At 31.5% G+C, this 23,349-nt stretch overlaps 2 protein-coding genes across 2 annotated transcripts; one reads left to right on the top strand and one right to left on the bottom strand.

Moving 5' to 3' along the window:
* The first annotated feature begins 1,514 nt into the window (after positions 1 to 1,514).
* LOC140892715 (gamma-interferon-responsive lysosomal thiol protein-like) lies at positions 1,515 to 2,985 on the top strand. The gene is made up of 5 exons (XM_073301679.1): positions 1,515 to 1,910; positions 2,009 to 2,074; positions 2,158 to 2,298; positions 2,443 to 2,535; positions 2,628 to 2,985. The coding sequence occupies exons 1-5, from the start codon at positions 1,611 to 1,613 to the stop codon at positions 2,754 to 2,756; spliced, it is 729 nt and encodes a 242-aa protein (XP_073157780.1). The 5' UTR covers positions 1,515 to 1,610; the 3' UTR covers positions 2,757 to 2,985.
* Positions 2,986 to 3,686: 701 nt separating this feature from the next.
* On the bottom strand, positions 3,687 to 5,740 carry LOC140889616 (B3 domain-containing transcription factor VRN1-like). The gene is made up of 5 exons (XM_073297332.1): positions 5,664 to 5,740; positions 5,204 to 5,331; positions 4,452 to 5,010; positions 4,036 to 4,187; positions 3,687 to 3,929 (listed from the first exon to the last, which is right to left on the bottom strand). Exons 2-5 carry the CDS (start codon positions 5,315 to 5,317, stop codon positions 3,687 to 3,689), a joined length of 1,068 nt encoding a protein of 355 aa, XP_073153433.1. The 5' UTR covers positions 5,318 to 5,331; positions 5,664 to 5,740.
* Positions 5,741 to 23,349: the final 17,609 nt, after the last annotated feature.

Below are 23,349 nucleotides of genomic sequence, written 5' to 3'. Positions count from 1 at the left end.
CAATACATTGCTCTGAGGACCGACGGGATCGAGAGGCCCAATATAGATCCGGCAGTCATCTACACAAATTAATTTTATTGCCATTAAAAACGACATTTATAATGTAGTTTTCTGCCGAAATGATGCAATCCATTTGCCTACCGACTATAAAGATCAAAACAGTTTCCAACTAATTTTAGATATATATATATACATTTAATTCATAAAAAAATTAAAATTATATATAAATTCTTTATAACTTAAATTGGAGAATTTTTTTTTAAGAATACTAGTACAAAATTACAAATACACAATTGGATATGCACAAACTCTTTTCTAGCTAGAGTTTCAGGTAGTTTTCTAAACATTTTATCTCGTTTAAATTTTAATATGTTTAAACTCGATTAAGCAATCGTTAAAAACATTCATTTATTTTTTGAATGAAAATATTTTTATAAATATATATTTATCGTTTGAACTTGAAATATCTCTTAAATATTATATTTATAATAATTCTATAATTTTTTTAATGGTTGATTTAAATAATTAAAATTTTAGTAAAAATTGGAAACTATTTTTTTACGCTTAAGCTCGTAATAAGATCATTTAAGTTTGAAAAGCTTGAAACTTGATATCATCATGTGTTCGGTGTTTCTTAGAACCTTCGACTCACTTTCTTGTAATAATTAAAGGATCATAAAAGCATACATAATATAAATGAAGATGATGATATGATAAAAATCATATCATATCTTTATTTATATTTTAGAGATACATCATAATATTGCATTGATATGCATAAATCTAGTTGTATTATACATTACAATTCTACGTGGACTGAGACTCTCTTCCTATAAATATGGGATCTCTAACCCTTATTCAGACAGGTGAATAAGGTTGTATTTTTTACATAACGTCTCTCACTCTTTTCTTACATCTCTCATCTATGTCTTTTACATGTCTTTCTCATATTTTCGATCTCTTGCAATTTTCATATATCTTTTCTATTGAATCCTATACCGACTTGAGCGTCGCCATCTCACACGTTTTCTTTGATACACATAAATATTTTGGGAGCATTCGGTTTGGTTTATTGAAAAAATTGCTTCGTGATTATTGGTTCGAGGTAATTTACTTGGTGCGGAAATTTTTGAACGCATCAGAAGCTTTTACATGTCACAAAGTGTAATTTTTGTAGTTAAATTTGTTTCAACAAAGATTTTATAATTTGACAAAGAAGTTCAGAGTAGAGCCAAAATCCATTAATTGTGTATAATTTATTATACATGCCACTCCGGATTTAACTTGAACCTACCCATATAAAATTTTTACACATCTCCATTTATGAACCCGATCATTAATTTTGTACGGTTGCTTTTAAATAGCTTCCAACTCCCCAACCCCAATTACTATTCACCTCAAATTAAATATATAGGAAACAAAATTACCAAAGGCAATTACTTATAGTATTTGATCATTTCAGCAAAGTGCCAAGTGTGCATGACTGCATTCAATGAGAACCCATCCACAGTGGAAAAGTCAAAAAAAGTTGTAAAAAATACGAATAAAGAAAAATAAAACAGAGCAAACTTTGTTCGATACCTTCCTCTCAGTACAAATCAAATCAAGAAATGGCTTCCACGAGATTAATAGTTGTTCTTGGGTTCATTTCCACATGTTTTCTGGGAATGTTTTGGTCACTATCTGAAGCCAACAATCATGTTTCCGCATTGAAAGATTCATCTGTTGTTGATTCCCAAGACAAGGTTAACTTGTCTGTGTACTACGAATCCTTGTGCCCATTCTGCGCAAACTTCATCGTGAACCATCTGGTGAAGATTTTTCGGACAGATCTTATCGGCATTGTGAATCTCAGGCTAGTCCCTTGGGGCAACACTCAGATTTCACCCAACACTTCTTGGATTTGTCAGGTTCCCAGATTCAATATATATCCTCATTGTTTTTTTTTTATTCTATATGCACAAAATTTCTGATTTTATATATGCAAATTTATCTGCTGCTGCTGCAGCATGGTCCAGATGAGTGTCAACTAGATGTTGTGGAGGCCTGTGCTATTAAAGAATGGCCTGCTGTGGTACTGATTTTCCCTAGCTTCTTGAATTATAATTAGCACTTTTGTTTCACATTTTTTGGGACTAAATAAATTCATTGATGCAGGATACACACTTCAAGTTCATACACTGTGTGGAGACTCTACACTTGATGAACAGACACACAGATTGGCAATCTTGTTTCGGTTCCACCGGTTTGGATCCCAAGCCCCTCGAGATTTGCTATAACAGTGGGCTTGGCTATAAGGTGAATTCTAAGCTTTCCTCTTACATTATTGAGCAAGAATTTTTAGATCATAATGCAGCTTGTAACTTACAAATGAGTCGATAAAATCCTCGACTATCAGTTGACTTGCATGACATCTATTCTAACATTTAAATCATAATGCAGCTTGAAAAAGCGTATGCGGATGAAACTACTGGTCTCAATCCTCGACACAGATTTGTGCCGTGGGTGGTTGTCAACAATCAACCTCTCCAAGAAGTTAGCTTTCCCCAATACTCGATTTTTTTTCCGCAATATACTGAGATGACTTGTAACTAATTTACACTTTTTTTTTTTTTTGTGTACTGTAGGATTTCCAGAAATTTGCAGACTACATATGTAAAGCTTACAGGGGGAACAAGAAACCCGAGGCTTGCAAAACGAGTTCGTTCGAAATAGAAGCAACATCTTCCACACCTCAAGTTTGCTATGCTGCTTGACTGCTTATATATATATCAGACCAAATTAAATAGCAATTAAGCTTGAAATATATACCAATATATAGGCAATAACCATGTTCCTTGTAATGTTCAATGATATAAAATTTATTTATTTCAGCTTTAAAGGTATAAATTTGCCTTGAGGTGATGGTATGTTGGAAATTGAAAATCCATGGATTTGAAACCATGTCTAGTTGCTGCTCATTTGAATGTAAACAGATAATTAATATGTTTGAGAAGTGAAATTTTAAATACCTATCTACAATCTTTTGTCAAATCGGGGATATGATTCATATGATGTATTTGAAGAATCTGAAATCAATTTTTTTTGTAAAATTGTTGATCCAAACATAGTGGATGCTGGTCTCCCAATAAATTACTATTATTTATCAAATATTGTAAATATCATGACAAAGTAAGCAATATAGTAGAGCATATTATTGCATTAGCACGCCCTTAAAAAAAAAAACAAGAAAACATTATATGTAAAATTAATAGTATGATAGTATGTTAGGTATCGGTGTTTATAAAAATAATGCATATATCTCTTTTTCCGATCATGGCCTAAATGTACATGAGTTGTATAACCGTAAGGGAGAAATAAGTATGATTTTCGTATTAACTTATAATTAATATTTTAAAAAAAATTTATGCCTTTTATATTTTCATAGTATATAACAAGACAATATATCATATTTGTCGATTTGTCACCGAGACACGCTCTCCCCATGCCAAAGCTCATATTTAAGAGATGTCAAAACATGATATCGAGACTAATCCGTCCATCCATATAACAGGTTGGGAAAACAGACAACTTACGCTTAGTTCGATAAAAACTACATTAAAAGGTAAAAATCAAAAGAGCGAGCATTGAAAGTTTAGTTTGCATGCTCATACATAACCATTAATACATGTCTTTTTAACTTGGAATCAACCACGGAAAATAATAACATCCCAAGTGAGGGTGTTTGTTTGAGATGCTTCAAACACACATGCGTCCCCTGCTTTAAGATCATTGTCCTCTGCAAATCCTCTCCATCCACAACTGAATGAAAATCTCTGTGATCCACGAATGCACCTCACTTCCCATGTCTTCCCTTCACAAACAAGGACGATCCAGCTGCTATTTTTCCCATTCTGCAAGATTTCTTGGGCAAACCCGGCTGTTATACGCTTCAATGTACCAAAATATTAAAAAAAAAAAAAAAGGATTTTAATTCATGGGCTATATATATGAAAAGTAGCAGCAATAAATATAATATATGAGCTAGCTAGTTACCAAAGGCCACTTGTGAGTTGTCACACAAGATGAAGGCATCACAATTATGCTAAACTGGTTTCTGGTTTGCTTCTCAGACATGAAAGCCGATGCCCTCGCATAGGCTTTGAATCTGTTGTTATCATCCCTTGGCTGCTGTTGCACTCGGATATCTGCAGCTAGGTAGGAAAAATACGCACAAATTATATATATATATATATAGACAAAAAAGATATATTATAACATTGCAACTCTCATAGTACGCCAAAATCCCCTGCCTTGATGTGTCGAAACCATATATATGTGATAACAAATCTTCCCTTCCATGCATTGACACTATATTTCACAACGCTTCATCTAGCACACGTGCTTAATTCACACATTACGTTGAGTACGTATGAATCACAAGAGACGACTCAAACGCAAACACAACTCACCGATATGATCACCGCCATGATTTGGAGATGAATCCAGGAATCTCGACTCCTTTTTTGCAAAAGATGAAGTGTTTTGTTTCCCACGAGATGATCTCCTCAGCTCCTCAGAACGTAAACCATCAGATTGTTTTGGGGGAGGGTTGCTGTCTACCACAAAGATGTCATCATCATCATGTTCTCTAATAATTCCTACCAGCTTCTTCCCCGAAAAGATTTTTTCTTTCAAGAACACAACAGAATCATCATCGGATTCTGATGATTCGGTTACAGCTACTTGATTCTTACGACCGGCATCATAATGAGAATAGTGTATCTCTGTAGCAGTGGTGTCGAATATGTTAACCTCAAACTGAGAAATCCCAGCATATGTGAACAACAAGAAGTGCCCGAATCGGAGAGAATAATACTCTTGGAATTCATGCCATCCTCGCTGCAACCATGCTTCACCATTGGAGTCATGAATTAGTTCCACTTTCCATACTAAACCATTTGGAACCTCGAGAGAGATCAGGTCTGGCAGATTGTGCCCGTGTCTCCGGGTAAATTCAGGAGGAAGTCTCTGGCAAGTATAAAAATCATAAAGAAATAAGAACATTTACATAAGTTGCTAGCAAGAGCTAGCAAAATCCAGATATATATATATATATATATATATATATATATATATATATATATCAACAAGTACGTACTAGAGATCAGAAACAAGAACATTTACATAAGTTGCTGGGAATGAATATATATTTTAAACTCACAAGTCTGTGCACTCCCGGGCTGGTTACAATCTTGAAAAATGATGACTCCTTTTTCCCGAAGCCGGACGTACCACACTCGACTCCTTTTTTGCGGCTGTAATCCGTAGTAGTCATTCCTTCCTATTGTTCTGGAGATGAATATACATTATTAAAATCAATTTAGATTTGGAGAACCCAGATCCAGAAGGCCGAGAGCTAGCTAAAAGCAAGATATATAGATCGATGGAGAAAGAAAGATTGTGAAAAAGTATTTTCAAATGTTCTATATATATTCTCAGGCATTAATCTGCAGTACTTACCCTTCTCCTCTTAAGAATTCAAGTACTCAAGGACATATATAAAATATTTAATTCAACTACCAAGAAATTAATAATAGCATGACTCTAGCTAAACATGGGAGTATCTTCAAGCTAGGAGATTCTAGGATACACTGACAGAAATATATTTCACATGTAATCACCTTCCTTCCAAATCTTTGATGCTGCTATGCAACGAATAGTACGTACTTTTGCAGTGCTTTAACCTGTTACGTTGTTGGGGTATGTCACCTCATGTATTAGATCCAATGGCTCTTCTTTTATGCACATCTCGCATTCAAGAAATGTGAATTATTGCCCACATGGGCATAGGCGAGTTGGTAAGGCCTGAGATGACGTGGAAAGAAATTCCCTAGCGTTGCGGGTTCGATCCTCGTATGGAGCATATTTCTCATTGAAATATTTAGGGATATGCTCTGGAGGTTGGACCATGTTGTTCCCTCCCTCAGGTTCCTGCCTACTCGTGCACATCCCTCGATTTAACTCCCGCATGAGCCAATGTGCCTCTGACTCATGTGGAATGGGATCCCCTTCGGGGTCAACCCTTTTAGAAGAAATGTGAATTATTGGATGCACATTAAGACACTACCTCATTAAGGTAGCATGGACAAATCCCTATCGTCGTTGATGAAATAGACACTTAGTGCAAAAAATGGAAAAAAATTAATAACCTCTATATGCGTCAAACAAAATACAAAATAATGGCATGTGCAGTACCTAAAATATTAATGAAGTATGAAACTCAAACAAAGGTTATATTATTTTATGTTTGATCGTGAGAAAATAATTTGGGTGCATCTTTTATGTGACATATTTAGACGAACACGTGAGATCTATCGGTATTTTTTTGTTTGCAAACGAGACATTTTTCCTATAATCTCGTGTGAAAACACCAAGATTTGTTTATATGGGTATAACAAAGAATTTCCTCTAAATTCGTATGTCAGGGAGTGTGGCATTTGAAGTTTGGTATTTGAACAAAACATCCCGGGTCCTTGCAAAATAGCTAAAGGAGTCAGGGTCTCGTATCATGTACATTAATTTCTTGTTATTAGTTTATTTGTTAAATCAATAAAATATTCATTTTTATGTTATTTAAAAGTTTAAATTACAACATTTTGCATTTGAGATCAGATTAAATTGCCTGTTCGACATGATTAATTTGATCATTAAGTTATAAACAACAACTTAATATATTTTGAAAAAAAATCCAGCCTTTTAATTTCTAATATATAGATTTTTCTATATAAAAATGTCAATCTTAATTGTTCTTTATAATAATTCGGTTATTTCGTATACTAACTAACTGAAATATTTAATTCGGTTCGATTGGACTAATTTATGTATATAATATCGTTTTTATTCAAAAATAAAATATGACCAGCCAAATTATTGATTATTTTTCATTAAAAATAAAAAAAAAACAATCTAACCCTTAAAAACTTTGGTTTTCATCCAAAAGAACCGAATTAATAGAAAAAAATTTAAAAATAAAGCTTATAATTATTATTTAGAAAATTAAGTATGAAAGAGCGAAAACTAAATAGTATTAAAAAGTCAATTTTATTTTTGATTGGACTGATTTTATTAGAAAAATAACCGAAATTAAATTAAATTAATGAAAAATAATATAATAAGTTGTGGAAGCTAAAAAATAATAATTTGTCGTCATCACCGTAACATCAAACATAATGTTTTACGTGAAATAAACCTGTTAGTTTGTGTTTATATATGAGAGATATATACTACTCCCATTCAATTTCGTTTTTCCTACAGAGAGAAATTCAATGTTCATATGCAGCATCAGTGCTTGTGGGCCCCACATATTTATGTTGACCCCACATGCAAAAACATGGTTTACCAAAGTATCCTTTTGGAGCAGTGTGTGTATATATAAAGTTTTAGTGTGTGTATATATAGAGTTTTGAACACATTGGCACGCACTATGAGCAACAACTGACGTGATACCTTGTACATCCAATGAGTGATTGTTCATTAAAAATAAAAAAATAAAGCTTCGGTTTTATCCAATCCCACCTTTAAAAACTTCGGTTTTATCCAAAGAACCGAATTGTTAGAAAAAAATTTTAAATTAAAGCTTTTAATTTTTATTTAGAAAATTTAGTATGAAACAGCAAAAATTAAATCGTAATAAAAAGTCAATTTTATTTTTTATTGGACTGATTTTATTAGAAAAATAACCGAAATTAAATTAAATTAATGAAAAATAATATAATAAGTTGTGGGAGCTAATAATAATAATTTGTCGATGTCGCCGTAACATCAAACATAATGTTTTACGCGAAATAAACATGTTAGTTTGTGTTTATATACGAGATATATATACTACTCCCGTGAAATTTCGTTTTTTCCAGAGCGAGAAATTCAAAGCTCATATGTAGAATCAGTGCTTGTGAGCCCCACATATTTATGTTGACCCCACATGCAAAAACATGGTTGATCAAAGTATCCTTCTGCGGCAGCGTGCGTGTATATATAGAGTTTTAGCGTGTGTACATATATAGAGTTTTGATCACATTGACACGTACTATGAGCAACAGGTGACGTGACACCTTGTATATCCAATGAGTGATTTTTATTAAAAATAAATAAAAACTAATCTAACCTTTAAAAACTTCGGTTTGTATCCAAATTAAAGAAATGAATTGTTAGGAAAAAAATTTAAAATTAAAGCTTATAATTATTATTTAAAAAATTTAGTATGAAATAACGACAACTAAATCGTATTAAAAAGAAAATCTTATTTTTGATTGGATTGATTTCATCAGAAAAATGACCAAAATTAAATTAAATTAATGTAAAATAATATAATAAGTTGTGGGAGCTAATAATAATAATTTGTTATCATCGCCGTAACATCAAACATAATGTTTTACGCGAAATAAACCTATTAGTTTGTGTTTATATACGATATATATATATACTACTCCCGTAAAATTTCGTTTTTCCCACAACGAGAAATTTAATGCCAATATGCAGCATCATTGCTTGTAGGCCCCACATATTTATGTTGAATCCACATGCAAAAACATGGTTGACCAAAGTATTCTTCTGCAGAAGCGTGCGTGTATATATAGAGTTTTAGCGTGTGATATATATATTTTGATCACATGGGCACGCACTATGAGCAACAGCTGACGAGGTACCTTGTACATCCAATGAGTGATTTGTGACGACCCGAGTTCTAATCTCTCATTAATCAAATCATCATAAATAATAGACAAAGAATCAAAGTCTAAATAAAGTAAATTTTTTTTTTTCAAAAAAAATGAGCACCTCGCTCGATCGGGTGTATTCACCCGATCGAGCGAGCCCTCAGCTCAGCTTCTCGGGTTTGCAAAGTTTTGGCCTCGCTCGATCGGTCATGTTTCACCGATCGAGCGAGCCAAAGTTGCTCACTTCTCTGCCTTCGAAATGAAGGCCTCGCTCGATCGGCAGGAATCGCCCGATCGAGCGGGCTCCTGCCCAGAAGAATAAATACAGATCATTTTTGCTGTCAACACAAGTTCCTTCTTTCCTTTCTCATCTAACATCAACTCATGCATGGTGTATACATAATCATAAGCTAGCTTGCATTCTAACTTGATATGAATTGATAGAATAAGATCATAACAAAGCCTTAATATCAACTCAAGATAGGCTAACATTACAACATGGAACATTGTATAAAACAACAAGTCAAGTTCTAAGACTATTATACATCATCATAAGTCTTATACACAATATCAAGACAACAGCTTCATAGCCAATAACTCTTGGCACATATAACTACAACAAAATCATGTTCTTGAACTCAACACTAACAATGACAGCTCACAATCATCTAAACTCGGATCATCACGCTATTCTCTCATCCCTTGTTCTTCAAGATCGCTTTTGTCCTGTTCCACTCCCGCCTATTGCCATGACACATACAACACAACAATAGCCAGATAACTCCGGTGAGAAATATATTTTCCAGTAAAAGCAACTAAACATGCATAGCAAAGCATATATCAAATTCATGATATAAAAGTAAATACAATGCATGTTTTAAAACAAGGTTCTCTAACGAATTCTCTTATTTCATCGGTTGGGATCCCGAGAAGAAGATATCATAACTAACCACCGACTCTCCCAATCGAGGTGGGGATACTTATCTTGCTTCTCTAGACTTTGAAGCCATTATATATATAAATCAGACGCTAGGCTAAGTCAACCACCCACGCCATACATATATAATCCCTCAAATCGTCTAATCGAATGTTTCCGTTTATTTCAAAATCAAAGAACAAGTCTTACAAGATGAATGCAACATATATCAACAAAATAGCATTCATTAAAATCAAGACTCATTCAACCATTCAAATACAACATATAAAAGCAAATAAGCAAATAAGTATGTGATTTAGGAAACTCGATACAAACCATCTCGAGTTATAATCCCAATCGAATCCTAGTTCACTTTTACCTTTCGATTGTGAGGTTTCAAGGCAGCTTCAAGCTATCCAAATCTGAACAACACAATCACCAAACCTATCTCAAAATCTGCTCAAGCTTCAACCAAACTTCAAGGCAAAAAGCTACAAACCTTATTCTTTCTTCTATCAGTTTCGAAGTCAAGATTATCGAGTTGATATCCCCTGTTTATGAACTGAAATCACAGCATATAAACCAAGTAAATATCAGCTACAACCCAGCAACATCTTAGTCCAAGATACAATAGCAAAACAGCCTCATATCATAAGTTCGGCGGAGTAACGGTACAAAATCGGTAATCAAAACTAATTTCTAACAACTATAGCAGCACATATATGTCAAAACTCAGCAATATCAGATGCTCCTAATGTCGAATTGAAGCTTCTAAAGCATCACAATAGCATACAATCACCATTCAAATAACTCTTCTTCAATACCACAAGATATAACACTTCAAAACCTCAAACAAGAACCAACTAACTGATCTCTGCCATTTTCGAATTCTCAAACCATAATGAATCAAAAGAAAACTTACATCAAATCGAAGGTCTCGTCTCGAAGATTCCAAAACATTTTTCGGAATCGAAATCGGATAACCGAAACTCAAGATATTGCAATTTAAAGATGAAGAATGAAACTTGGAATTCTTGACTCTTCTCTCTCTTTTCTTCCTTCTGAAATTTCTGATGAAATATAGTAATACACACGTGAATACATATTTTGCATAACAAGTTTCCACCAAGTTTCAAGTATTTGCATTTTGGCCCCTCAAGTCTTCAAAATTTGCAATTCAGTCCTCAATCTTCCATTTTATTCAATTTCAATCCTAAATAATTTAAGAATATTAGAATTTAAATCAAAAATCCAAATATTCCCAAATTAAATATTCTCGGATTAAAATTAAATAATTCCGGGCGTTACATGATTGTTCATTAAAAATAAAAAAAACCAATCCAACCATTAAAAACTAAGGTTTGTATCCAAAAGAACCGAATTGAGAAAAAAAATTTAAAATTTAAGCTTTTAATTTTTATTTAGAAAATTTAGTAAGAAACAACGAAAACTAAATCGTATTAAAAATTTAATTTTATTTTTTATTGGACTTATTTTATTAGAAAAATAACAGAAATTAAATTAAATTAATGAAAAATAATATAATAAGTTGTGGAAACTAATAATAATAATTTGTCACCATCGCCGTAACATCAAACATAATGTTTTACGCGAAATAAACCTGTTAGTTTGTGTTTATATACGAGATATATATACTACTCCAGTGTAATTTTGTTTTTTCCACTGCGAGAAATTCAATGACCATTTGCAACATCAGTGCTTGTGGGCCCCAATTATTTATGTTGACCCCACATGCAAAAACATGGTTGACCAAAATATCCTTCTACAGCAGCGTGTGTATATATAGAGTTTTAGTGAGTCTATATATAGAATTTTGATCATATGGGCACGCACTATGAGTAACAGCTGACGTGACTCCTTGTACATTCAATTAGTGATTGTTCATTAAAAATTAAAAAAAAAAAAACTAATCCAACCATTAAAAATTTCGGTTTGTATCCAAAAGAACTGAATTCTTAGAATTTTTTTTTCAAATTAAAGCTTATAATTTTTATTTAGATAATTTAGTATGAAACAGCGAAAACTAAATCGTATTAAAAATTCAATTTTATTTTTGATTGGACTGATTTTATGAGAAAACCGAAATTAAATTAAATTAATGAAAAATAATATAATAAGTTGTGGGGGTTAATAATAATAATTTTTCGACATCTCTGTAACATCAGACATAATGTTTTACGCAAAATAAACGTGTTAGTTTGTGTTTATATACGAGATATATATACTACTCACGTGCAATTTTGTTTTTTCCAAAGCAAGAAATTTAATGCCCATATGCATCATCAGTGCTTGTGGGACCCACATATTTATGTTGAACCCACATGCAAAAACATTGTTGACCAAGGTATCCTTCTACAACATCGTGTGTATATATAGAGTTTAAGGGTGTGTGTATATATATAGTTTTGATCAAATGGGCACGCACTATGAGAAACAGCTGACGTGACACCTTGTACATTCAATTAGTGATTGTTTATTAAAAAAAAAATCAATCCAACCGTTAAAAACTTCGATTTGTATCCAAAAGAACCAAAATGTTAGAAATTTTTTTTTTAAAATAAAAGCTTTTAATTTTTATTTGGAAAATTTAGTATGAAACAGCGAAATCTAAATAGTATTAAAAAGTCAATTTTATTTTTGATTGGACAGATTTTATTAGAAAAATAACTAAAATTAAATTAAATTAATGAAAAATAATATAATAAGTTGTGGCAGCTAATAATAATAATTTGTACGTGGTTGTCGCCGTAACATGAAAAATAATGTTTAACGCGAAATAAATCAGTTAGTTTGTGTTTATATAAGAGATATATATACTACTCCCGAGCAATTTCGTTTTTTCCACAGCGAGAAATTCAATTCCCATATGCAGCATCAGTGCTTGGGGGCCCCACATATTTCTGTTGACCCCACATGCAAAAACATGGTTGACCAAAGTATCCTTCTGCAGTAGCGTGTGTATTTATAGAGTTTAGCGTGTGTATATATAGAGTTTTGATCACATGGGCACGCATTATTAGCAACAGCTGACGTGACACCTTGTACATCCAATGAGTTATTGTTCATTAAAAAAAAACCAATTCAACCGTTAAAAATTTCGGTTTATATCCCATAGAACCGAATTGTTAGAAAAAAAATTAAAATTAAAACTTATAATTTTTAATTAAAAAATTTAGTACGAAACAGCGAAAACTAAATCGTATTAAAAAGTCAATTTTATTTTTGATTGGACTGATTTTATCAGAAAAATAACCGAAATTAAATTAAATTAATGAAAAATAATATAATAAGTTGCGGGAGCTAATAATAATAATAATCGCCGTAACATCAAACATAATGTTTTACGCGAAATAAACCTGTTAGTTTGTGTTTATATATGATATATATATACTACTCCCTTGCAATTTCATTTTTCCCACTTCGAGAAATCCAATGCCTATATGCAGCATCAGTTCTTGTGGGCCCCACATATTTATGTTGACCCCACATGCAAAACATGGTTGACCAAAGTATCCTTCTGCAGCAACGTGTGTGTATATATAGAGTTTAAGCGTGTGTATATATAGTGTTTTCATCACATGGGCACACACTATGAGCAACAGCTGACGTGACACCTTGTTCATTCAATTAGTGATTGTTCATTAAAAAAAAACAATCCAACCATTAAAAACTTCGGTTTGTATCCAAAACAACCGAATTGTTAGAAAAAAAAATTTAAAATTAAAGCTTATAATTTTTATTTAGAAAATTTAGTATGAAACAACGAAAACTAAATCGTATTAAAAAGTTAATTTTATTTTTGATTGGGCTGATTTTATTATAAAAATAATCGAAATTAAATTAAATTCATAAAAAAATAATAAAATAAGTTGTGGGAGTTAACAATAATAATTTATCGACATCGCCTTAACATCAAACGAAATGTTTTACGCGAAATAAACCTGTTAGTTTGTGGTATATACGAGATATATATACTAATCCCGTGCAATTTTATTTTTCCCACAGCGAAAAATTCAATTTCCATATGCAGCATCAGTGCTTATGGGCCCCACATATTTATGTTTATCCCAAATGCAAAAACATGGCTGACCAAAGTATCCTTCTGCAGCAGAGTGAATATATATAGAGTTTTAGCGTGTGTATATATAGAGTTTAGATCACATTGGCACGCACTATGAGCAACTGCTGACCTGACACCTTATACATCCAATGAGTGATTGTTCATTAAAAATAAAAAAAACCAATCCAACTGTTAAAAACTTCGGTTTGTATCAAAAAGAACCGAATGTTAGAAAAGAAATTTAAAATTAAAACTTATAATTTTTATTTAGAAAATTTAGTATGAAACAACGAAAACTAAATCGTATTAAAAAGTCAATTTTATTTTTGATTGGGCTGCTTTTATTAAAAAAATAACCATAATAAAATTAAATTAATGAAAAATAATATAATAAGTTGTGGGAGCTAATAATAATAATTTGTCGCCATCGCCGTAACATCAAACATAATCTTTTAAGTGAAATAAACCTGTTAGTTTATGTTTATATACGAGATATATATACTACTCCCATGCAATTTCATTTTTCCCACAGTGAGAAATTCAATGCCCATATGCAGCATCAGTGGTTGTGGGCCCCACATATTTATGTTGACACCACATGCAAAAACATTTTTGACCAAAGTATACATCTGCAGCAGCGTGCGTATATATAAAGTTTTAGCGTATGTATATATTGAGTTTTGATCACATGGGCACGCACTATGAGCAACAGCTGACGTGACAACTTGTACTTCCAATGAGTGATTGTTCATTAAAAATTAATAAAAAAACAATCCACACGTTAAAACTTCGGTTTGTATCCAAAAGAACCGAATTGTTAGAATTTTTTTAAAATTAAAACTTATAATTTTTATTTAGAAAATTTAGTATGGAACATCGAAAACTAAATCTTATTAAAAAGTCAATTTTATTTTTTATTGGACTGATTTTATTTGAAAAATAATCGAAATTAAATTAAATTAATGTAAAATAATATAATAAGTTGTGGGAGCTAATAATAATAATTTGTCGTCATCGCTGTAACATCAAACATAATGTTTTACGCGAAATAAACCTGTTAGTTTGTGTTTATATATGAGATATATATACAACTCCCGTGCAATTTCGTTTTTACACAGCGAGAAATTCAATGCCCATATGCAGCATTAGTGCTTGTTGGCCCCATATATTTATGTTGATCTCACATGCAAAAACATGGTTTACCAAAGTTTCCTTCTGCAGCAGCGTTTGTATATATATAGTTTTAGTGTGTGTGTATATATAGAGTTTTGAATACATTGACACGCACTATGAGCAACAGCCGATGTGACACCTTGTACATCAAATGAGTAATTGTTCATTAAAAAAAAACCAATCCCACTGTTAAAAACTTTGGTTTTATCCAAAAGAACCGAATTGTTAAAAAAAAAAATTTAAATTAAAGCTTTTAGTTTTTATTTAGAAAATTTAGTATAAAACAACGAAAACTAAATCGTATTAAAAAAGTCAATTTTATTTTTGATTGGACTTGTTTTATTAGAAAAATAAACGAAATTAAATTAAATTAATGAAAAATAATATAATAAGTTGTGGGAGCTAATAATAATAAGTTGTCGCCGTCGCATCAAACATAATGCTTTACGCAAAATAAACATGTTAGTTTGTTTTTATATACGAGATATATATACTACTCCCGTGCAAATTCAATTTTCCCACAGCGAGAAATTCAATATCCATATGCAGCATCAGTGCTTGTGGGCCCCACATATTTATGTTGACCCCACATGGAAAAACATGGTTGACCAAAGTATCCTTCTGCAACAGCGTGTGTGTATTTATAGAGTTTTAGTGTGTGTATTTCTATAGAATTTTAATCACATGGCATGCACTATGAGCAACAGCTAACATGACAACTCGTACATCCAATTAGTGATTTTCATTAAAAAATAAATAAAAACTAATCCAACCTTTAACAATTTCGGTTTGTTTCCAAATTAAAGAACTGAATTGTTAGGGAAAAAATTTTAAATTAAAGCCTATAATTTTTATTTAAAAAATTTAGTACGAAATAGCGAAAACTAAATCATATTAAAAAGGCAATTTTATTTTTTATTGGACTTATTTTTTGTAAGGCCCGAAAATATTAAATTATTAATTATGATATTTGAGAATTAAATTCCATATTATGGGTTAATATTGATTTGAGAAGTTATGAAAATGATAGATTTAATTTTCGAGCCGAAAATATTTAATTGAGAATTTACGGATTTTGAGAATTAAATTCCGATAATTCTTAAATTAAAAGAATAAATATTCGATTTGAATATTTATGGGATTTAAGATTAAATTCCATGTTTCGGGAATTAACGAAGATTAATTGTGAAGATACAAACCGATCAGGGACTGATTTGCAAATATCGAAGTTGCAAGGGTTAAAGTGCAAAAGGCCAGGATTATTTAATTAATCCGAATTTATTTATTTTAGTCCGAGTATATTTAATTTGGGAATATTTAGAGTCTCGATTTTAATTCTAATATTCTTAAATTATTTTGGATTGAAATTGAATTAAAACGAAGGCCGAGAACTGAAATGCAATTAATGAAAACTTAAGGGACTAAATTGCAAATAAACAATATATATCCGATTTGAATCAGATGTATAAGCATATTACGTGGATTTTTCAGAGAGAATGAGAAATTCAGAATAGAGTTCGAATTCCCTTTCATTGTCTTGAGATTTTGATTTTTCAAATTGTCGTAACTTTTGATCCGCTCGTCCGATTTCAATTCCGGAAGATGTTCTGGAATCCTTGTGACGAGGGCTTCGATTTAATGTAAGTATTTTGATGTTTCTCATAGGTTTTGAAGAACGAAATTTTGCAGAGATCAGATTATGACTTGATATTTGTTTTCGTGAGTTCGTATGCCGTTCGATATCGAAACCGACTTGAATATTGATTATTGCATGAACTTGAAACGATTTCCAGCATATATTTCGAGATGTATAGGTGCTGAGATGCTGGTTTAGGATGGTATATTGCTGATATATGATGAATATGATGTTAGTTGAATTCGATATCGTTTCGGTAACCGATTTTATACCGTTATGCCGTCGGTTCAAGACTTTGGTCATGTTTGAGTTTATAATTCTTGAGCTGAGTTAGATATGAGTTGGTTTCTGATTTATACAGCATGTTTACACTTCATATCAGATTATACTTGAATGTTTCGAGTTCGAGAAGCTACAATTCTAATCGGTCAAGAATTGAGCAAAGTTTTGTAACTCATTTTGCTTCAAGTTTGAGTTATGATTGAGCTGATTTTTATGTGAGTTGTAGCTGATATAAATAGCTTGATATGATATGTTTCAGATTGTAAATAAGATATTCGGACTCGAGATTTTAGCATTTGAGAAACGAGATCGAATAGCTCAAGGTTGAAGTTATGCTACCTTGAAGATTGGATGATGAACTTGAGCAAGTTTGATTGCTATTCTTTGATGAAGACTGTACAGATTTGAAGCAACTAAGACTCAATGAAACGAAAGGTATAAGACGATATCGAGTTTCAGGACTATGATACTCAGGATTTATGAATCTTGAGTAGTCCGCCAAATCACATACTGATTATGTTTTCTTTTGATTTAAGAACTTGTTATTGTTTTGATGTTGTCGATCCATCCCAGGTAGTGGATCTTTTATTTTGAGTTGATATGATTTTGATATGATGATGATACGAATTGATTCTATGCCAAGGTCGGAGGATGACTTTATTTTCCTATGCCAAGGTCGGAGGACGACTTTATTCGAATCCGGAATGATTTTGATAGATGGATATCCATGTCAAGATCGGAAACGAATATTGATGGCAACGATGATTTATGAATCAATTTTGAAGCGAGATATGCGTTATTTTTACTCTATTCTTGAGTTGATATGTTTAGGGTTGATATGAATTTATTTAACGCATTTATATGTCGATTATACTGAGAATAATTTCTCACCGGAGTTTATCCGACTGTTGTTTTGTTTTGTATGTGTGCATTGCAACAGGAGGGGCAGGACCATGGTTGAGATAACCTTGATAGCTCGGGAGAGAGATGTAGCAAGTGTGGAATCGGGTTATAGGTTGAAAGAATGATACTTTGATAGCATAGAACTTGATATGAACTTGTGTTTAGAAGCTCACCTTTGAAAATGATGTGTAGCTTATTGTTTCATATCTTTATGCTATTTATTGGATGTAATAAGCTTATGTTATAATGCATGAAACTTGTTATATGATTATATGCATGTTCTCAGATTTTATAACATGCTTAGATTTGATTTGAATGTTGATATATACCTTGGATTTGGTTTTGACAGCAAAAACTCAGCAGCAGAATTCGAGCAAATAAGGGCTCGCTCGATCGGGTAAAAGTTACCGATCGAGCGAGGCCTGTTTTTCAAGGGCAGTGAATTTGATTTTCTTGCTCGCTCGATCGGTAGCTTTTGGCCGATCGAGCGAGGCTTTTTGTGCTGCAAACAGAGACTTTTGATTTGATGCTCCCTCGATCGGTAGCTTTTGCCCGATCGAGCGAGGCTCGGGAAATTTAAAAAAGAATAAAAAATTTTATGCTCTTGATTTATTATTCTTTAATTGTTTGATTAATTGTTTAATGCATCATTAGTTGCCCCAAAACGAGATTAGCAACCCGAGGTCCTCACATTTTTTTAGAAAAATAACCTATTTAAATTAAATTAATGAAAAATAATATAATAATTTGTGGGAGCTAATAATATAATTTGTCAACTTCGCCGTAACATCAAACATAATCTTTTACGCGAAATAAACCTGTTAGTTTGTGTTTATATACGAGATATATATACTACTCCCATGCAATTTTGTTTTTCCCACAGCGATAAATTCAATGCCCATATGCAGCATCAGTGCATGTGGGCCCCACATATTTATGTTTACTCCACATGCAAAAACATGGCTGGCCAAAGTATCCTTCTACGGCAGCGTGTTTATGTATATAGTTTTAGCGTGTGTATATATAGTGTTTTTATCACATGAGCACGCAATATGAGCAACAGCTGACCTGACACCTTATACATCCAATGAGTGATTAATCATTAAAATTAAAAAAAACCAATCCAACAGTTAAAAACTTCGGTTTGTATCCAAAAGAACCGAATTGTTAGAAAAATTAAAATTAAAGCTTATAATTTTTATTTAGAAAATTTAGTACAAAACAACGAAAACTAAATCGTATTAAAAAGTAAATTGAATTTTTGATTGGACTGATTTTATTAGAATAATAACTAACATTAAATTAAATTGAAGAAAAATAATATAATAAGTTGTGGGAGCTAATAATAATAATTTGTCGCCATCGTCGTAACATCAAACATAATGTTTTTACGCAAAATTAAGCTTTTAGTTTGTGTTTATATAGGAGATATATATATTACTCCCGTGCAATTTCGTTTTTCCCACAGCGAGAAATTCAATGACCATATGCAGCATCAGTACTGGTGGGCCCCACATATTTATGTTGACCCAACATGCAAAAACATGGTTGACCAAAATATCTTTCTGCAGTAGCGTGTGTATATATAGTGTTTTAGCGTGTGTGTATATATAGAGTTTTGATCACATGAGCCACATTATGAGCAACAGCTAACGTGATACCTTGTACATCCAATGTGTTATTGTTCATTAAAAAAAAAACCAATCCAACCGTTAAAAACTTCGGTTTGTATCCAAAAGAACGGAATTTTTAGAATTTTTTTTAAAATTAAAGCTTATAATTTTTATTTAGAAAATTTAGTATGAAACATCAAAAAATAAATCGTATTAAAAACTCAATTTTATTTTTTATTGGACTGATTTTATTAGAAAAATAACCGAAATTAAATTAAATTAAAGAAAAAATAATATAATAAGTTGTGGGAGCTATAATAATAATTTTTCGTCGTCTCCGTAACATCAAACATAATATTTTACGCGAAATAAACATGTTAGTTTGTGTTTATATACGAGATATATATACTACTCCCGTGCAATTTTGTTTTTCCCACAGCAAGAAATTCAATGTCCATATGCAGCATCAGTGCTTGTGGGCCCCACATATTTATGTTGACCTCACATGCAAAAACATAGTTGACCAAAGTATTCTTCTGCAGCAGCGTGTGTATATATAGAGTTTTAGCGTGTGTATATATAGAGTTTTGATCACATGGGTACGCATTATGAGCAACAGCTGACGTGACATCTTGTACAACCAATTAGTTATTGTTCCTTAAAAAAAAAACCAATCCAACTGTTAAAAACTTCGGTTTGTATCCAGAAGAACCGAATTGTTAGAAAAAAAAATAATTTTTAATTAGAAAGTTTAGTACGAAACAGAGAAAACTAAATCGTATTAAAAAGTCAATTTTATTTTTGATTGGACTGATTTTATGAGAAAAATAACCGAAATTAAATTAAATTAATGAAAAATAATATAATAAGTTGTGGGAGCTATTAATAATAATAATTTGTCGTCATTGCCGTAACATCAAACATAATGTTTTATGCGAATTAAACTTATTAGTTTGAGTTTATATACGACATATATATACTACTCCCTTACAATTTCATTTTTTCCACAGCGAGAAATTCAATGCCCATATGCAGCATCAGTTTTTTTGGGCCCCACATAATTATGTTGACCCCAAATGCAAAAAATGGTTGACCAAAGTATCTTTCTGCAGCAACGTGTGTATATATAGAGTTTAAGCGTATGTATATATAGAGTTTTGATCACATGGACACGCATTATGACCAACAGCTGACGTGACAACTTGTACATCTAATGAGTGATTGTTCATTAAAAAAAATCCAACCATTCAAAACTTCGGTTTGTTTCCAAAACAACCGAATTGTTAGAAAAAAATTTAAAATTAAAGCTTATAATTTTTATTTATAAAATTTAGTATGAAACAACCAAAACTAAATCGTATTAAAAAGTCAATTTTATTTTTTATTGGACTAATTTTATTAGAAAAATAATCAAAATTAAATTAAATTAATAAAATAATAATAAAATAAGTTGGGGAGCTAATAATAATAATTTATCGACATCCCCGTAACATCAAACATAATGTTTTATGCAAAATAAACCCATTAGTTTGTGTTATATACGAGATATATATACTAATCCCGTGCAATTTCGTTTTTCCCACAGCGAAAAATTCAATGCCCATAAGCAGTATCAGTGCTTGTGGGCCCCACATATTTATGTTTACCCCACATGCAAAAACATGACTGACACAAGTATCCTTCTGCAGCAGCCTGTATATATATAGAGTTTTAGCATGTGTATATATAGAGTTTTGATCACATGGGCACGCACTATGAGCAACAGCTGACCTGACACCTTATACATCCCATGAGTGATTCTTCATTAAAAATAAAAAAACCACTCCAACCGTTAAAAACTTCGGTTTGTATCCAAAAGAACCGAATTGTTAGAAAAAAAAATTTAAATTAAAGCTTATAATTTTTATTTAAAAAATTTAGTATGAAACAACGAAAACTAAATTGTATTAAAAATTCAATTTTATTTTTGATTGGGCTGATTTTATTAGAAAAATAACCAAAATATAATTAAATTAATGAAAAATAATATAATAAGTAGTGGGAGCTAATAATAATAATTTGTCCCCATTGCCGTAACATCAAACATAATCTTTTAGGTGAAATAAACCTGTTAGTTTATGTTTATAAACGAGATATATATACTACTTCCATGCAAATTTTTTTTTTTACATAGTGAGAAATTCAATGCCAATATGCAGCATCAGTGGTTGTGGGCCCCATATATTTATGTTGACACCACATGGAAAAAAATGTTTGACCAAAGTAAACTTTTGCAGCAGCGTGTGTATATATAAAGTTTTAGCGTGTGTATATATTGAGTTTTGATCACATGGGCACGCACTATGAGAAACAGCTGACGTGACACCTTGTACATCCAATTAGTGATTGTTCATTAAAAATAAAAAAACAATCCAAACGTGAAAACTTAGGTTTATATCCAAAAGAACCGAATTGATAGAATTTTTTTTAAAATTAAAGCTTATAATTTTTATTTAGAAAATTTAGTATGAAACATCGAAAACTAAATCGTATTAAAAAAGTCAATTTTATTTTTTATTTGACTGATTTTATTAATAAAATAACCGAAATTAAATTAAATTAAAGAAAAATTATATAATAAGTTGTGGAGGCTATAATAATAATTTTTTGTCGTCGTCGTAACATCAAACATATTGTTTTATGCGAAATAAACATGTTAGTTTGTGTTTATATACGAGATATATATATACAAATCCCGTGCAATTTTGTTTTTCCTGAGCGAGAAATTCAATGTCCATATGCAGCATAAGTTCTTGTGGGCCCCACATATTTGTGTTGACCCTAGATGCAAAAACATGGTTGACCAAATTATTCTTCTGCAGCAGCGTGTATATATATAGAGTTTAAGCATGTGTATTTATAGTGTTTTGATCACATGGGCACGCATTATGAACAACTGCGGACGTGACACCTTGTACATCCAATGAGTTATTGTTCATTAAAAAAAACAAACAAATCCAACCGTTAAAAACTTCGATTTTTATCCAGAAGAACCCAATTGTTAGAAAAGAAATTAAAATTAAAGCTTATAATTTTTAATTAGAAAATTTAGTACGAAATAGCGAAAACTAAATCGTATTAAAAAATCAATTTTATTTTTGATTGGACTGATTTTATCAGAAAAATAACCGAAATTAAATTAAATTAATGAAAAATAATATAATAAGTTGTGGGAGCTAATAATAATAATAATAATAATTTGTCGTCATCGCCGTAACATCAAGCATAATGTTTTACGCGAAATAAACCTGTTAGTTTGTGTTATATACGAAATATATATACTAATCCCGTGCAATTTCGTTTTTCCCACAGCGAGAAATTCAATGCCCATAAGCAGCATCAGTGCTTGTGGGCCCCACATATTTATGTTTACCCCACATGCAAAAACATGGCTGACCCAAGTATCCTTCTGCAGCAGCCTGTATATATATAGAGTTTTAGCATGTGTATATATAGAGTTTTGATCACATGGGCACGCACTATGAGTACCAGCTGACCTGATACCTTATACATCCAATGAGTGATTCTTCATTAAAAATAAAAAAAACCAATCCAACCGTTAAAAACTTAGGTTTGTATCCAAAAGAACCGAATTTTTAGAAATAAAAAAATTTAAAATTAAAGCTTATAATTTTTATTTAGAAAATTTTGTATGAAACAACGAAAACTAAATCGTATTAAAAAGTCAATTTTATTTTTGATTAATCTGATTTTATTAGAAAAATAACCAAAATTTAATTAAATTAATGAAAAATAATATAATAAGTTGTGGGAGCTAATAATAATAAATTGTCGCCATCGCCGTAACATCAAACATAATCTTTTAGGTGAAATAAACCTGTTAGTTTATGTTTATAAACGAGATATATATACTACTTCCATGCAATTTCTTTTTTCCATAGTGAGAAATTCAATGCCCATATGCAGCATCAATGGTTGTGGGCCCCACATAATTTATGTTGACACCACATGGAAAAAATGTTTGACCAAAGTAAATTTCGGTAACAGCG

Source organism: Henckelia pumila, chromosome 3 (assembly GCF_033568475.1).
Source record: "Henckelia pumila isolate YLH828 chromosome 3, ASM3356847v2, whole genome shotgun sequence".
Classification (NCBI taxonomy): Eukaryota; Viridiplantae; Streptophyta; class Magnoliopsida; order Lamiales; family Gesneriaceae; genus Henckelia; species Henckelia pumila.
The sequence above is the reverse complement of the archived record's forward strand: the minus strand, read 5'-3'. Positions and strand labels throughout refer to the sequence as shown.

Excerpts from the sequence above, each read along its gene's own strand:
- LOC140892715 (XM_073301679.1), top strand. The coding sequence starts at position 1,611 with ATGGCTTCCACGAGATTAATAGTTGTTCTTGGGTTCATTTCCACATGT. Across the intron at positions 1,911-2,008 it reads ACACTTCTTGGATTTGTCAG|CATGGTCCAGATGAGTGTCA; the intron begins GTTCCCAGATTC and ends CTGCTGCTGCAG. Across the intron at positions 2,536-2,627 it reads ACAATCAACCTCTCCAAGAA|GATTTCCAGAAATTTGCAGA; the intron begins GTTAGCTTTCCC and ends TGTGTACTGTAG.
- LOC140889616 (XM_073297332.1), bottom strand. The coding sequence starts at position 5,317 with ATGACTACTACGGATTACAGCCGCAAAAAAGGAGTCGAGTGTGGTACG. Across the intron at positions 4,188-4,451 it reads TCATGGCGGTGATCATATCG|ATATCCGAGTGCAACAGCAG; the intron begins GTGAGTTGTGTT and ends ACCTAGCTGCAG. Across the intron at positions 3,930-4,035 it reads CAACTCACAAGTGGCCTTTG|CGTATAACAGCCGGGTTTGC; the intron begins GTAACTAGCTAG and ends GGTACATTGAAG.